This window comes from Chanos chanos, chromosome 15 (assembly GCF_902362185.1).
Source record: "Chanos chanos chromosome 15, fChaCha1.1, whole genome shotgun sequence".
Lineage (NCBI taxonomy): Eukaryota > Metazoa > Chordata > Actinopteri > Gonorynchiformes > Chanidae > Chanos > Chanos chanos.
In genome coordinates, this window is record NC_044509.1 from 5,935,334 (window position 1) to 5,950,972 (window position 15,639).

Below are 15,639 nucleotides of genomic sequence, written 5' to 3' on the forward strand. Positions count from 1 at the left end.
AGGCGGAGCGTTGGTAATCTCTCTCTCTCTCTCTCTTGCGCGCGTTTTAAAAGTCCAGGTGCAAAAAACAAACAAACAAAAAAAAAACCCTGTCCAGGTGCAGTCAGGTCGATGCCGTGTCCCTCATTACACATCACACATACAAAACCATGGGGCCAAGTACACTGGGCTCCGAAACACTTCTCTGATTGGATGCAGCAGGACCTGTTCATCTCCTGCCTTTTTTTTTTTTTTGAATTGTTAACCTTTTAACTACACACTCAAAGCGCCCTTTTTTAAACACTTTTTTTTTTTTAAAACATTTTTCCTTTCCCTCTCAACCAATGTTTGGTATTAGATCGTCAAATAATACTTCAAATATATATTACATGCCTAACAGTGGTTTAGAACAACTGCTGTTTCTGAACACAGCGGTCAGAATTTTCACGTCCTACGTAAACAGTAACGTGTCTGATTCTGTTTCTTTCATCACTACCTGGGCTTTAGTCAGTACGGCCAGACTAGTGTGGGATTACATAGAAAATACACTGGCTCCTAAAACTTGGTCGAAGAAACACCGATTCAGATCGTTGTCATCCCAGTCGAGTCACTCACCAAACTGTCCAGACCCCCTCCGAGGAGGTCCACTGCCCCGATGGGCATGGCTGAGACCTGGGGAACGTTGACGGGAGGGCCCAGGTCCAGGTTGAGCAGGTCTCCCAAGAGGTCGCCCTGAGACGGGATGACCTGCGGCTGTTCGATTGGGGCGGCCGGCCCGGAGCTGACGGGACTCTCCCCGGTGTCAATGCTGCAGAGGCGGGGAGGGGACGGGTGCGACGCGGAGGTGGGTGCAACGGGATGGAAATAAACGTAAATAAATAAATAAACACACAAACAAACAGACACATCAGTCATTGCGTGTCATTGCTGTCACTGAGCTAGCTGTGTTTCATACGGTCCACTTATTTGAACGCGCTACATCTGGGGGGTTTTTTTGTTTACTTTTGAGAGGCAATTAATCAACAAACGAGTGGTTTATAAAGAGACGCAATTTAGATAAATGAATCAAAGCCCGTATGAAAACGGGCGCTGGTTTGAGAAATTTGAGATAAATACAACAGTAAAAGGATCTGAAACCACAGCAGCAGAAACAGATTGTTCCGGAATGATAACACCGCTAATCGTAACTGGGCATGGCTCGCATCACGGATAGGAACGACGCCGCTTTCTCTGATCAATGACACTCTGACTGCCCAAACCATCAACCATAACAAACAAAGTGAAATAAAACCATAAAACATCACTACTGCTTGATCATATAAAGGGGAGAAGGGTCGCTCACTGTTTCTGTTAACCCATATTCGATTTTGGCATAACATAAATCAATTTAAATTTGAATCGGCCCCGGATTTGAATCAGCCTTACGTAAGTGAGTGGAAAACTGAGACGATGTTTTTTCTCTTTACGGTGGGAAAAAAAAAAAAAATCTGGTATGTGTATTGTAAATGAAGTGAGTTGGTTAGCCAGCTGTTCACAGGCCAGTTTCCTCTCTCTCTCTCTCTGTACCTGCCATGCTGGATGGGCAGGTGTTTGCGGTGGATGCCGTGACTGCCCTCCACAAACGCGTTGGGGGGTTTGTGGTACACGGAGGCCAGGGAACCAATGTGACATATGAGCTCGTCCAGCAGGGTGGGCTCGATCAGGTCCGTCTCCTCCGAGATCAGGGGCTTCTCCGACAGCACCACCTCTTTGGCGGTCACGGGGTCGGTGGAGAGCAGACGCCAGTAGATGTAGCCGCGGTCGCGCAGGTCAGGGTTGTCCGAGTCCTGTGTGAAAACAGGATTGAAGCAAGAGAGGCGGCGGCGGCGTTAGGTTGACTGAGTGCGCGGTTTAAAAAAAAAAAAGAAAAAAAGATTTTGGAATGGTTCAGTTCAGCTGAGTTTATTTGTACTGTGGTATTCGCAACAGACACTGTCACAAAAGCAGCGAAACAAAAGCCGGCTCTCGCAGAACGCCAGTGGGCACGCCTGAGGCAACCGCGGCAGGGGAAAAAAACTCCCCGAGGCACTTAACAAAGAGAGCATTCTCAGAGGAATACTGACTCAGGGGGAGGCACCCACCCTCCTCTGCCCGCCTGTATTTGTGTTCCTCTCCTAAGCTGAACAACATTTTATCATGACCCAATCTCAAAAGAGGTCTGGGAGAATGAAGACTAGCTCTGTATTTAATTTAGATTTAACTGAGGGACCAAAATAAAACATACAAACAAACAAAAAAAGACCAAATAAATGTACATTTAAAGGGTTTTTTAAACATAATGGGTTTAGAAGAATGTTTTACAATAAGGATGTGTAACTGATTTGATAGACAGATAGATACGATATGATCAGTGTCAGTCAGCGTGACGAGAAGCTGTTTTAAAACCCAGTTTTTTATTTTGGTTGATGGTCGGGGATAATGCATTTCAGCTTGTGGGTGGGAGGGCAGAGTGTCTGCAGAGTGGGAATGATAGAGCACATGTGGGGGTGTGTGTGTGTGTGAACTCAGCGTGTGGGATCCGCAAAGCCCTTTGTCTCTCTCTGCCTCTTGTCGGTGTGCGTAATTGTATTTGTAAATATCATTATTTTAAAACGCTTGATGACTAACCTAAGCATGAGCACTCTCTGATAATTATATGTGTGCTATGACATTATGAGAGTGAATCGCTCATATTATCGGTGTGCTTCTCCATTCAGAAGCACTGCTTTTTTTTTACGTTTTGTTTGTTTGTTTTTTATATTATTTACAAACAGGTTCATCTTCTCATATTTCAAAGTGGCTGATTGGTCACCCAGGAGAGTGTATCCAATAGGATTGCCCGGATGTCCGTGCATAGTTAGAGCAAAAACGACATCACCGGGGCTCAAACCCCGAATCCTAGTTGAAGGGCACATCTCTGCATTGCTACACAGCATCGACTCATGACTCAGCTTTTGGGAGATTGTACTGCTGCAGAACTGTGTAGGACAGACATAGGTGTAAAGATGCAGACATAACCGCAGTCTAGAGACATACACACACACAGACACGCGCGCGCGCGCGTGCACAGACAGTATATAAATATGTGACCTGGGTGGCGAGGCTGAGGACCTGCTGGACCAGTTCCTGGGTCTCAGAGGGTTTCTTCAGGAACAGCTTCACTATGGCCGTCAACAGGGTGAGCTGGACCTACAAACACATCAATCACAGTCTCAGTAATAATGAATAATGTACAGATGTTACAATGCTTCCATCATCATCACCATCATCATCACCATCATCATTATCATTATCATCATGACAGAAATGTATAAGAGAGTTGAGGGAATATGCAAAAAAAAAAAACAAAAAAAAAAAAAAACATGAACTAAACACAAAAGCGCTCTATAAAAACCAAAACATCAAATGTCCCCTGAACACACAGCTAGATTAACAAATGTACAGTTCACAGACCTGAGACTTGCACTCTTTAGAGTTGACATCACAGGGTGTCATTAAAGACAGTGATCAAAAGGCATATGAAAGCTGGTAACCGCTGTGTTTGAGAATATGTCATTCATTCAGACTCTGCCCTCCTACATTAAAACCCTCTGTGTATTTGAGGAAGAGGTGGAGAGGCACAGAAATCCTATGTAATTCCAGGGTTTCCATTTTCAGCCAGCGACTCGAGATGTCCCCACGGCGTAGATTACATTTCTGGTAACCTGCTTTGTTCATATCGGTCATTAATTCTGTACGTGCGTTTACGTAAACGGGCAACTGAAGCGCGTCAGCTTTTCATTTCATTTCATCCCGGGTTCCGAGAAGTACGGACTTAATCGAAGGCATCCGTCACCTTACGTCGACGTAACGGTGGCGAATGGGGAGTGAACGGGGACACGGCGATGTGACATCGCCCTAAGGAGCTGTGAACTCTGAAGTGCCAGCGGTCCATGTCGAGGACAAACCAGTTGCATTAATCACAGTTACATTTTCTACTGTCTACTTCTGACCAATATACCAAAACGCCATTTTACAATTCAGGTTTCTGTAGTGCTTGTGAATCTGTAATACGTGGGACGATGCACGTTCTAGCCACAGTGACGTAACATCTGTACTACTAACGGTTACATGGCAAGCCTTTTGTTTTTAAGCGCATGACGTTATTTGACGTGTGACGTGCAGACCCAGAGACCGTGTCTCTGTCACATTCTGTCATTTCTCTCCATTCGTTCTCTCGTTTGAAAAACGGAAAAAAACAACAACCCTGAATTAGATGAACCGACCTGTGTGCTCTCGTCATGGAAACCCTCCAGGAAGCTCTCCAGGAGTTCGTCGGCGTTGTCGATCCTCTCCGCGTACTCGCCAACGATCCAGATCATAGCGGCCCGAGCGTCCGGCTCATCCAGAGAGTCCAGGTTCTCACACAGAGTGGCAATAATGCTCTCATACCTGTACAGGTAACACATCACACACCATGTATATAAATATTCACATACATGTATAAATATGTATATACATATATATATATATATATATATATATATATATATATATATATATATATATATATATATATATATATATACATACATATATATACATACACACACACACACACACATATATGTGTGTGTGTGTGTATATATATATATATAAAATTAGTAGCGAGACTGGTATCTGAGCATACAAGCCAGTCACAATTATTATGTCAAGTTTCCTGGGTTTGAGCTACTGAGCTCAGTCTCAGAGCTTGTTTCACTGTATACAAATCATTTGGAGTGTATGTGGTTCTGTAGGTGGTTTTGGTGGTACTGACTTGTTGGGGTACTTGCGGAAGATGTCTCGGATGACCACGATGGCCTCCTGCACCACGTAGTTGACTTTGGTCTGGATGAGGTCCAGCAGGGTGCTGACGCATCGCTCGGCTGATTGCTGATGAGTGAAGGACAGGAATAATGATGGTCAGACCGGAGGAAGAGAGGTGGAGGAAAAAAAGAGAGAGTATTCACTTCTCAGACGTTTAGGAACACTTCAATCAGTGTTAACAAGCTAAACGGCAAAGGAGAGAGGGAGAGAGAGAGCATGTCTGATTTTAACATTAAGTCGTGTGATTGGTGATGACCCGTTGCGGTCCTGGAAGAGAACGGTCAGCAGGTCAGGACGAAAAACGGTCTCACCTCCACTTTAATGGCACAGCGGCCGATGGCTCTGACCGCCTTACGGACGAAGTCCACGTCCACCTCCGTGGCGTACTCTTTCAGCTCGGCCAGGACCTGCGCATGAAACACACACACCTTTTCAGCACCGGTCTCCGCAAAGCTCCCGGAGAGCCTGTAAGGGAACTTCCTACTGCACCATGACACACTAAAGAAACAGGATAAACACACTCACAGTCCACTTGATTAGCAACACCTACCTCAGACCTACACTCACTGGCCACTTGAGAAGGTATACCCACCTCACAGATACACTATATAAATGTACATTTCATACTGTAGCCGATTCTTTCCCATGCGGTTTGTCAGCCACCCTCGGTCCCATTTATCAGCGGTCCGTCCCTGACCACAGGGCCGCTGTCGACTGGTATGATACGATTTGCGCGCCGGGCGATTCTCAACGCAGCGGTGGCGCTGACAGGGTAGCGCACGTCGCACTGGCACGAGTGTATCAATCACGTTTACTCACGTCATCGTCACTGCCGGGTTGAGATTTGTCCGCTTCCCGAAAAAATATCCGACCAACAGCGGTCCTGCAGTCAGAAACTGACGCTGACGAAAGGCTAGGGGATGGACAACGCAAACAGCGCACGGCAACAGATGGGCCGCGGTTCCTGACTGTACGCTAACAAGGTGGGTGTTTCCATTAAAGTGGTTTGTAAGTGCATCCTACTGCAGTGTTACAGCCTGGCTAATACTCAGCTCTTCATTCCAGCGCCTAGAGAATGATCTGCAGTCGTCGTTTGTTGATAATCATTCAGACTGACAGGTTAGCATGTGTACTCACTGTAAGGGTGATGTGATAGGACAGAGCGGGAAGTTTACGGAGCACGGTGAAGAGTTTTTATTTTTTGTTTTTTTTTTTTAGCAGACTGAATAAGTGTGACTGACGGGTTTAGCTGGGACAGAGGGGGGCATGTCTAAGCATGTCAAACACATTGATATTAACCAAGCCTGGGGACACACTGCGACAGCTCAGAAGATAACGACAAGGCTGATGTGTGTTTCCCCTCTAGACTTAATCCCAACAGTTACCACGGATACAGTCTCTAGGAAATGGCATTTCAGTGCAATACTTTTTGTTTATATATCAGGTGACAACTGTTAATTCTTATTAAGAACCATATGACAGCAGTTCTCAAACTTTTTGAAGTCACAGACCCCTATTTGGGAAGTAATTTTTTTTTTCTGTAGGCAATTTTATGTGTAATGTGCTGAGTCATTGGGGTGAGGCTGTGGATGTGGGGGGCAGGGACAGTACATTTAGTGGGGGGGGGGGCTTTGTTTTTTATGGGAGCAATGAGGTTGCTTGTCACCACAGTGACAATCTCATCTTGGTGTGATGGACGAAAGGCAAAAATTCATGTAATGTTTCCACTTTCGGCCTGGCCCGACGCTTGATTTGATTGCTGTCACGGCACAGAATGATGCATCGCGCCGACAGGTCGTGGAGAGGGGAGACAACATTTTCGGGGGGTTTGCGGGTGAGGTCTGGGTACACTGCTCTACCAGCTGGCCAGAAATCCTGCAACGCTGATTGCTGCGTGAATTGGATTTCGACTGGAAACTTGGTGGTGTCAAACCTCTCACGGTCGTTTCTGAGAGGAGTAGTGTATGTCTAGGTTAGGATGCTATGTAAATGCTAAGCAGGCCAAATGTGGTGCATTGAGATAACTGGCAGTTACGTTCAATGGGTTAGGACCTCTATAGATTTTTTTTTTTTTGGTGACCCCCCCCACCCCCAGACATGTACCCCAGTCTGAGTACAACGGTCATGTAACACACACCCATGCGGCAGTTCAAACGCCATGACATACATGACTGTGTACGCTGGAATGTGTTTACACTGGAATATAGTCTTTGCTTGCAGAGGTCTAGTACACTGGACTTTACATTTAGAAAAAGTTGTGTGTGTAGCTGTACCTGGGCAATGTTGGCCTGAGAGGCCAAACGGATCATGATGTCCAGTTTCTCCAGCTTTACATAGATGGGGTCGTTGTACTTGACGAAAAACACTTTGATTTCCTGCTTCAGGATCTCTGGCCTAGAAACAGAGGTAGAAAAAAAGAGCAAAAAAAATTTGATTTAAAGATAAATTTCTGAGAGCCATGACAGCTTTCACATTTTCTGTGAGTAAATGAAGAACGTTTAGACACCGGCGTTAAGAGAAGTCCATCGTGGGGCAATGCTGCCCCTTACTGGCAGGACACAGGGCTGTTATTAAAAGCGTCCAAACTCTTAACATTCAAATGTACCTACACACTAAGGACAAACAAGGGTGAATTATTAAAGTGGACAGAAACACATGAATCTCACCACACAGTTCGTGGAAATTCAGAATGGACACAATACATGTTACGACAACACCAGGGCTTCGTGGAAAGTGACTGCCGATTCTGGGTGTAAGAGAGGCACTAACCGCTTCTGGACGATAAGGTTGATGTTCCTGAGGGCCACGTATTGGACCTCAGGCTCCCCGGAGAGCAGCGTGACCAGCGGAGGGGACAGCTTCTTCAGTAAGGTGTTGTAGTAGTCAGAATCCTTGGGCAGAAGCTCCAGAAACTTCATCAGGACCTTCACGGCCGACAGCACCACGGCGGAGTTCGCGTGGGACAGGCGTGGGGTCACGCGCTCGCAGATGCTGAGAGAAGGATCCAGAAAGTGAGTGGGGGGAGGGAGAGGGAGAGAGAGAGAGAGAGAAATATGGTGACAGGACGGAGAAATGTTAGGGTAAGGAGGGGAAAGTTTGGGAAGGTCCCCAATCAAATTCCACATAAGTCACAATGACAAGGGAATGTTTTATGTTGTTTATCTGAGTCCAAACTGCAAAAGTTTCAGTTAAAAGTAGAACAACAAGAGTTTTTTCCCTGATGTCTGTGCCAGTTCTGAAGCATAACTCTGCCCCCTGCTGTCTCAGTCAATTTGAAACATAATCCACTTGTTTACCCTTTGTGACACCGGCATAAGGAAATAACATTGGCCAGCTTTAGAAACCGAACATAATTCAAGCGGCTAAAAACAGCTTCTCCCCCGAGGAGAGCTGCCAAAGTAATGAAACTGGGAAAATTGGTTTAGGGACGAGTCATCTTTTTCCCAGGAGATAGTTATCGGGAAATGATTTTCCCACTCCGTTCTCTTGACCGCACCTCCCGCAGCACAGCCAATGACTAGAGAGACAGGACCAAATGCAGGAACCCATCAGGTTTGCTAATATTAGTTCTGATTGTGCTTCAAACATCTGGGTCCAGCTCCCCATGGGAGGGCATAATATGATCTGTTTGAGACAGAATCACACAAATCCTGAACAGAGTCAAAACTGAATTAGACAGCCGCCTTGAACTCATTCTCCCTCTGAAAAACAAATCAACGTAAAAACACACAAACAAGAGCCGCTGTCTAACCTTTGAGCTTCGCGCTCGTCTTTGGGGTTGTAGTTGGACAGGCAGTCCAGGATGAAGATCTGGCCCCACTCCGTACACTCGTTCAGGGCGGTCAGGAGCTTGTTGATGTTTTGGGGGTTCAAATCCAGCAGGTTACTGTTGGGGTGAGACTCACTGATCTCAGACAAAGCTGCAACAGCATTGGCCACAACCTAAGGACAAGGAGAGAGAGCGGGGAGGGGGAGAGAAATAAATGATCAAGGCAAAGTGCCTGCGTGTGCCAAATTAATACATACAAAATCTCTAAGTCAAGAGAAGACTGTGGAGAAAACAGAGCCCGGTAAAACAAAGAAGGCAGAACTGGCAGGCACAGTGAGGCAGTCACCATGGGATTGGAGTCGGCGATCAGATCCCTCAGAGAGTCCAGGAAGCCCTGGTCCTCCACCATCTGGGCGTTAATGTCGTGGAGCTTGGCCACGCACACGGCCGCGGTCTTCCTCACGTAAGGATCTTCATCCTTCAGACACTTCCGGAGCGGCTCGCACAGGTACTCTGTGATCTTATCCACGCGGATGCAGCCCATGGTGCGGACAGCCAGGGCACGGATCAGCGGGTTTGGATCCTCACAGTCCTGATGGGAGAGAGAGAGAGAGAGGACTTGTTACAGATACTGTGACAGTGACGTGTGGATGGACTAGTGTAGTGTTAAAGCGGAAGTAGAGTCTGTAGCTTGTAACTTGACTTTTACAACTATCTACTTTGGAATTTTTTGCAAAATGTTAAAAATTAAGACAGTTTGAGGACTAAGACTGAGACTAAATATTAAAAGCTAAACAAAATGTCTGAAAGATCTGAGGATGTCATATTTTTTAACAGTACATTATCTGACATAATTCTTGCCCAAGAGAAAATATTTATCTAATCCAGGTTAAACTAATCTTATTATTATTATTATTATTTTTTTAAATCTCTTCACCGCTCAGAGTGTCATAGATAGACAGGAGAGTAAATGGAATCTGACAAGGCTTGTACGACTGTTGATACACTGACAGCTTATCACAACCGATTAACACTGCCGCTCTTGCCTTGACAAAGCTGTTGACAGCCATAATGGCCATGTCGGGCTGACTCTTGGCATAGTTCATTAGGTAAAGGTACACCAGTTTCTTCAGTTCCAGGTTATCAGTCTGCATGCAGTTCACCACGTCCGGAAACAAGGAGCTGGAGCGCCAGATGGATTAGAGTCGTTACAAACGCATAATCACTGAGGGTCATCAGCACACAATGTGATGTTAATGAGGCACCCGAAACTCAAATTATCACTCATCTCCAACACATGCAAGATCAATTTATACAGGTTCGCAATGTCACTGTGAAACAGGGAGATACATAAAAATGGCTACTACATAAGCATGGACTTTTTATTTCAGAGAAAACCGAATATTGGTAAAATGACAGTAGAGGATACTGACAGTTTGCTCAGATGTTCTAAATAACAGGTGCAAAGCGAATTAGTTAAGTAGGGAGTTAAGGTGACAGATGAAGTCTTCCAGGATTCCTGTCCTACTGCAAATTCCCAAGCCCTTCACAAACTTCAGAGTTAATTACACACCCTATCCAGTATAACAGCAAAAAAAAGGTAACCTTTAATAATCATCTTGCTCTGTGTCTAGTACTCATACCTGACGTCCTTGCCCACGGTCATGGCAGCAATGACCTTCTTGACAGCCTCCTTCCTCTTCTCCTTCTTCTCATTGTTCAGCTCTGCCTTCAGCTCAAAGATCTCCCCTGTATCAGATCACAGGGAGAGCGTGAGAGACATGTCGACGAGCTAAGAGACAGAGAGCTTAAAGGATGATGTTTATATAGCATATACCCACGATACCAATTTGTTTAAGCCATGGTACTCTAATACTCATGATATGACATTTCTTGGATATGCGAGGAAGCAAATGCGGCAGGTCACGTAACTGAACAAATAACGATATACTTACCTTTTTTGTTGGTGGTGAAATATTTCGAGTCAGTCATTCTCCTAAGTCTTCAAGGCTACAGTTGAAAGAGGAACGTTATTAAGCCCGTCGTGGCACAATAACATTGCAAATTCTGTTCTTAAGAACGTTTTTTCACCAAATCTCAATTGAAGTACACATGGAGTACATTTGTACAGTGCCTTCGGAAACGAGGCAAAGCAAATGTTTTTGCAATCAACGTTTCCAGTGATAACCATTATACCACTAAAGACCCTCATCGAATGACAGCATCACCTACGATAGATCTGTTGCACAGAGGTTTCATTCCCGTCACTGACCGTCACATGCAATCAATCAAGTCACGTAGACAGTTTTCCCGGCAAGCTAGCAATACTGCCGACTGTAATGTTCAATTATTCAAGGTCATTTGACTTAAAATGGTACCGTATTATTATTCTGCAACACACTCTTCACTTTTACAGAGAAGTGCACTAATTAGCCCAAATATCCGACTGCACACCGCCAGATTCGGGTAGCAGCTAAGAATCTTAGCAAGTTAGCATAACAGTGCACAATTTACCGCTAAGCTAGCTACCCAATTTAGCGCACCTAGCATTAGGACCTAACCAACTGTTAGCTTGGCATTTCTTTGTATTTCAAAAGGATGCTTCTAATAAAAATGGAATATATTGAAGTGGCATGTTTCCATGTAATTTACGACATTTTCGTCTGCTGATAACGACGTTAACCCATTGGGTGTGACCCTTAACGTTAGCTAGGACAGCTATCCATAACTAGCTAAACCAGCAGTTGATAGCGATGGCTTTGCAATGTATGACAGGGTGGACCAACAAATGTACTATTTATATAAAGCAAGTGGACAGCCAGGCCTCGAAGACGCAGTCAGCAAGCCAAAAACATAAATTACTAACGTTATTTCAGCAAATGTCGATATCAAGTGACGGCGTTGAGGAGAATGAAGCTCTTCACAGCGGGTGAACTGAAGATGCTGCTGCCTCAGCTGTGAGTTAGCGGTGGAGTACTCCCGGGAAAAGAAAATGAAGCACGGAACTAGGTTGAACAGCACAGAGATATTAGGAACTGTATCGTGGTTACACCGGAACTTAGGAACAGACAATACGGACTATATTGACATGAACACTCGAGCATTTGTTTAGGCCTGCAAGTACAATGTGGGTCTACCCTCTGACCTGTTTCATAAGAAAGACACGTCTCTTTTTACAAAGTTTTGTAAAATGAATATGGACAGGACACTTAATGTTAGTTAGTTCGAAGTGCTTGGATAAAACAGTCAGGTTCTGAATTCCTGTCAACGCTTAGTGGCTAGCTTGGCAAACGTTACTTGCCTTGCTCATTGCTCTTGCTATGGCTGAACGGGGAGCTCATTTGACTACAGCATCAGCTGAAGACAAACCGTCAATATTTGAGGTGTTAGCCCAGGAATCTTTGATGAGTGCTGTCAAACCAGCCTTGCAGCACGCCGTCAAGGTACGAGGATCTATGAACTATTAGGCGACTGCAAAAAGCATGCATTGATATATGAAATAATTCTAATTATTCTTTTAAATGCAAAACTGAAAAAATCCGTCCTTTATTTCATGTATTACTGTATACATAATACATAATGAAACCTTTGCTACTCCATCGCAAACAGTAATTCTAGTGCTCAAAAGCCTTTCATCACATTGCAGATGAGAAGATAACGAATAACCATGTGTTGCAGGTTCTTGCGGAGTCTAACCCTTCCCGTTATGGGGTCCTGTGGAGAAGATTTGATGAGATCTATGCCATTCTCGACTTGCTTCTTCAGCATCATTTCCTATCACGCACCAGTGCCTCGTTCTCTGAAAATTTTTACGGTCTAAAGCGCGTGGTTTCCTCCGACAGCAAACGGCCTGCGCATCTTGGGCTTCGCCGTAAGCAGCACTGGCGTTCGTTAATCCTGCTGTCACTTTTGCCGTACCTGCGTACCAAACTGGAAAAAGTTCTCGCTCGCCAACGGGACGAAGATGATTTTTCTATCCGACTGCCACAGTCCGTGGCACAGAAGATGTACCGAGCGTTCCTGGCTGCGTACCCGTTCGTGTGCATGGCCTGGGACGGCTGGGTTTTTTGCCAGCAGCTTCTGTACGTTTTTGGTAAGGCACGGACCCATTCGCCTCTGCTGTGGTTTGCTGGTGTCAAACTGGACTATCTCACTGCTCATGACATCCTGAAACTGGATCTCAAACCCACTGGACCTGCATTAAGCTCTGCTCAAAGGTGAGATACACAAATGAATGAGTTTGGAGGCACGTAGCATTTTTGGAGGCAACAGGTTTTCTCTAAAAAGGCTGTAAAGATACCCTAAAATGCTTATCTCAAACAAAATGTCACTGGGTTCATTTGAGGTCTATAGATGTAAAGTTTGTATGGGTGACACAGTGTTTAATTCTACACCCTGTGTCTTCTCCTAGCTTCATTTTATGAATATGAACATTTCACCTGGACATCAGTGTATTTTCAAACACATCAGATCTTCAATTGAAGACGAATTGAATGCAATCTAGATCATAAAAAAGAAAAACCACTAATTGTTGTTTTATGAATGTGTGAATCTCTTTTCAGTGTGTCGGAGAAACTGCGGCGAGTGTTCTCCACAGTGGTCGGCGGCGTGGCCGTGTCCCTCTCCACGAGCCTTTCTCTGGGCGTGTTCTTCCTCCAGTTCCTCGAATGGTGGTACTCCTCAGAGAACCAGAGCACTCTGAAATCTCTGACCTCCCTGCCGACCCCCCCGCCCCCACTCCACCTTCAGGACCAGGCCGCGTCCCCCGCCCACTGCAAAATGTGCGCGCTCTGCCGAAAAACACGCACCAATGACACCGTCCTGGCTACTTCCGGTTACGTTTTCTGTTACCGATGCATTTACATTTACGTTAAAGCCAATCAACGATGTCCCCTGACCGGATATCCTTCAGGACTGCAGCATCTGATTAAGATATACTCGTCAGAGGGATAGACTGACCTCAGTTGTCATTTTGGAACTGTGGGACATCGGGCGATTCCTTACTGAACTCTGTTTTGTGTGTTCGAAAAGGCACAATAATATACACAGAGTTAAATATTTCAATGCTAGTACTGCTCAGAAAGGAAAGACTTTAATCCCAAACAAACAAAATAACTGCAGGAGACTGCATTCCTGGAGCGTTTTCTAAATCAAATACACAATTGTTGCTTCTTGGCATTGAAAGTGGAACTCTTGACAAGTTGTGTTTACATTTATTAAATGTAGTATCAACACTTTGAGTAACAAGAGAATGGCCCTTAATTACAACTGTTAAGAGTTATTCAGGTTCACTTGGGTATAGTTTTAAATTCATTCTTTAATCTGTTTGTCCAAGGATAATTTGTCTGGATAATTTATGATAATATTTATACGTTACTGAATACAGCACTAAACCCTCAGCATTGGCTCAGGATGGGGATGGGCATTTGAAAGAAGTAGTGGAAATAATTTTGTGCAGGCACAAACCTTTTTAGAGAATAGCGACAGTCTAAACATACAGTATAACGAAGCGTCGTGTACCAAAAGCATAAGCCCATTAATAAATGCCCTTCCCTACTTGAGAGACATCCTTAATGTGATAGTCCCTTTGAGAGTTTTTTGACTCGCTCTTAACTAAAAGTAAGGATTGCTTTTTTTAGCCCGTGGCTTTAGTCTCTCTGGAGATTCATTTAAATATATCTCAAGACAGAATCAAATGGAAAATATGCATCACAGAAAATGATGGAAAAGAACCAGTGGAAGAGTATGCTCTCTCTGTGTGTGTGTGTGTGTGTGTGTGTGTGTGTGTGTGTGTGTGTGTGCACGCGTGCTTCATAAAATAGACTGTAAAGAGGTTTTGTTCTCATTTGTGGTGAGAGAGAGAAGAAGGAAACCAAAAGCCACTGAGAGAGGCCGAGAGACCAACAACAGGCCGGAGCCGAATGACACGTTTGAATCCCTCTTCATTAACGCACCAATAGAGAAAACATTTACGTTACCCCAGGATAACTCTGAAACAAATCACTGATGATATATGTAGGAGCCAGTCAGGCCTTTTCCATTAAGTCGTCTCAGCAAGACGGTAAATTTAGAAACAGGCCAACAGTCCATATGTCAATTAAGCGAGGGCATATGACTACAGCTCGATTAGGGAGAGGGAGACACATGAGACGCGAAGAGGGGGGGGGGGTACACGGTCTCCCACCCAGAAATCCGGCTGACTCATTGAAAGCATATGAGGGACATGGATCAGCAAACTGCAGGTGTGTTATCAGAGCCAGTCTGAAGATAGAGTTTAAAAAAAGAAAAAAAAAAGAAAAAGGCTCCAGTTCCTCTTCCCCAGAAACCCCCCCCCGGCTGACCACACATGGCCACATGCATTGCAACTGCAGTCTGCCAGAGTCACGGTTCTCGATGTAGGCACACAAGGCAGACCTTGTTCTCTGAGCACCCTTTGGTCAACCGTACCAAAATGATTAGGACTGTTTAATCCGAGTGGTAATCTGTATAATGCATATTAGGATTGAATCAGGATTAATTGGCTTAAGGTAACATGCAAGATGACTCCTGCCTTGAAGCATGCTTACCATTTGTGTAAATGCAAATAACAGAGAGAGAGAGAGAGAGAGAGAGAGAGAGAGAGAGAGAGAGATGAAACGAGCAGGGTGTGGTGAATGTGATTGTAGCCGCTAGAGTGAGACGGACAGAACATTGGAGCCTTAGCTCAGTGTCTTCTTTTATCCTGTTGTTCTGATGAGCTCTCTACACCTGTTATCGCTCAGGCTTACATACTGAGGTATTGTTACACATTAGCTCTGAGTTAATATAGAATCATAGTATTAATCTCTCAGTGAAGAGCCTGAGATAAGGATTATGGAAATCAAAGTACTAATTTGAGTAAGTCTATAATTGAAGTTGTAACAAATGTGGCAAAGCAAAAAGTTAACCTCCGCCAGCACGACAAACTGATCCTAGAACGGTCTGATTATAATTCCCTGTTCACTGTTAGGCATTTTGACAAGCACGAAGCTGATTTAGGACGAGTT

The 15,639-nt window shown here is 44.7% G+C and overlaps 2 protein-coding genes across 5 annotated transcripts in view; one reads left to right on the forward strand and one right to left on the reverse strand.

Annotated features, from left to right (window-relative positions):
* Positions 1 to 10,606, reverse strand: part of ap2b1 (adaptor related protein complex 2 subunit beta 1) — a 30,461-nt gene extending 19,855 nt beyond the window's left edge. For all 4 annotated transcript variants that reach the window (XM_030792436.1, XM_030792435.1, XM_030792433.1 and 1 more), the window contains exons 1-13: positions 10,570 to 10,606; positions 10,258 to 10,363; positions 9,661 to 9,796; positions 8,961 to 9,206; positions 8,597 to 8,787; positions 7,615 to 7,836; positions 7,119 to 7,239; positions 5,157 to 5,252; positions 4,796 to 4,911; positions 4,263 to 4,428; positions 3,088 to 3,186; positions 1,546 to 1,805; positions 595 to 787 (exon numbers count right to left, since the gene is read on the reverse strand). In XM_030792436.1, coding sequence (XP_030648296.1) covers positions 595 to 787; positions 1,546 to 1,805; positions 3,088 to 3,186; positions 4,263 to 4,428; positions 4,796 to 4,911; positions 5,157 to 5,252; positions 7,119 to 7,239; positions 7,615 to 7,836; positions 8,597 to 8,787; positions 8,961 to 9,206; positions 9,661 to 9,796; positions 10,258 to 10,363; positions 10,570 to 10,606 — 1,989 coding nt within the window. The remainder of the gene's footprint in view (positions 1 to 594; positions 788 to 1,545; positions 1,806 to 3,087; positions 3,187 to 4,262; positions 4,429 to 4,795; positions 4,912 to 5,156; positions 5,253 to 7,118; positions 7,240 to 7,614; positions 7,837 to 8,596; positions 8,788 to 8,960; positions 9,207 to 9,660; positions 9,797 to 10,257; positions 10,364 to 10,569) is intronic.
* Positions 10,607 to 11,773: 1,167 nt separating this feature from the next.
* On the forward strand, positions 11,774 to 13,742 carry pex12 (peroxisomal biogenesis factor 12). Its single transcript, XM_030792776.1, has 3 exons — positions 11,774 to 12,057; positions 12,293 to 12,831; positions 13,177 to 13,742. Exons 1-3 carry the CDS (start codon positions 11,935 to 11,937, stop codon positions 13,565 to 13,567), a joined length of 1,053 nt encoding a protein of 350 aa, XP_030648636.1. The 5' UTR covers positions 11,774 to 11,934; the 3' UTR covers positions 13,568 to 13,742.
* The last annotated feature ends 1,897 nt before the right edge of the window (positions 13,743 to 15,639 follow it).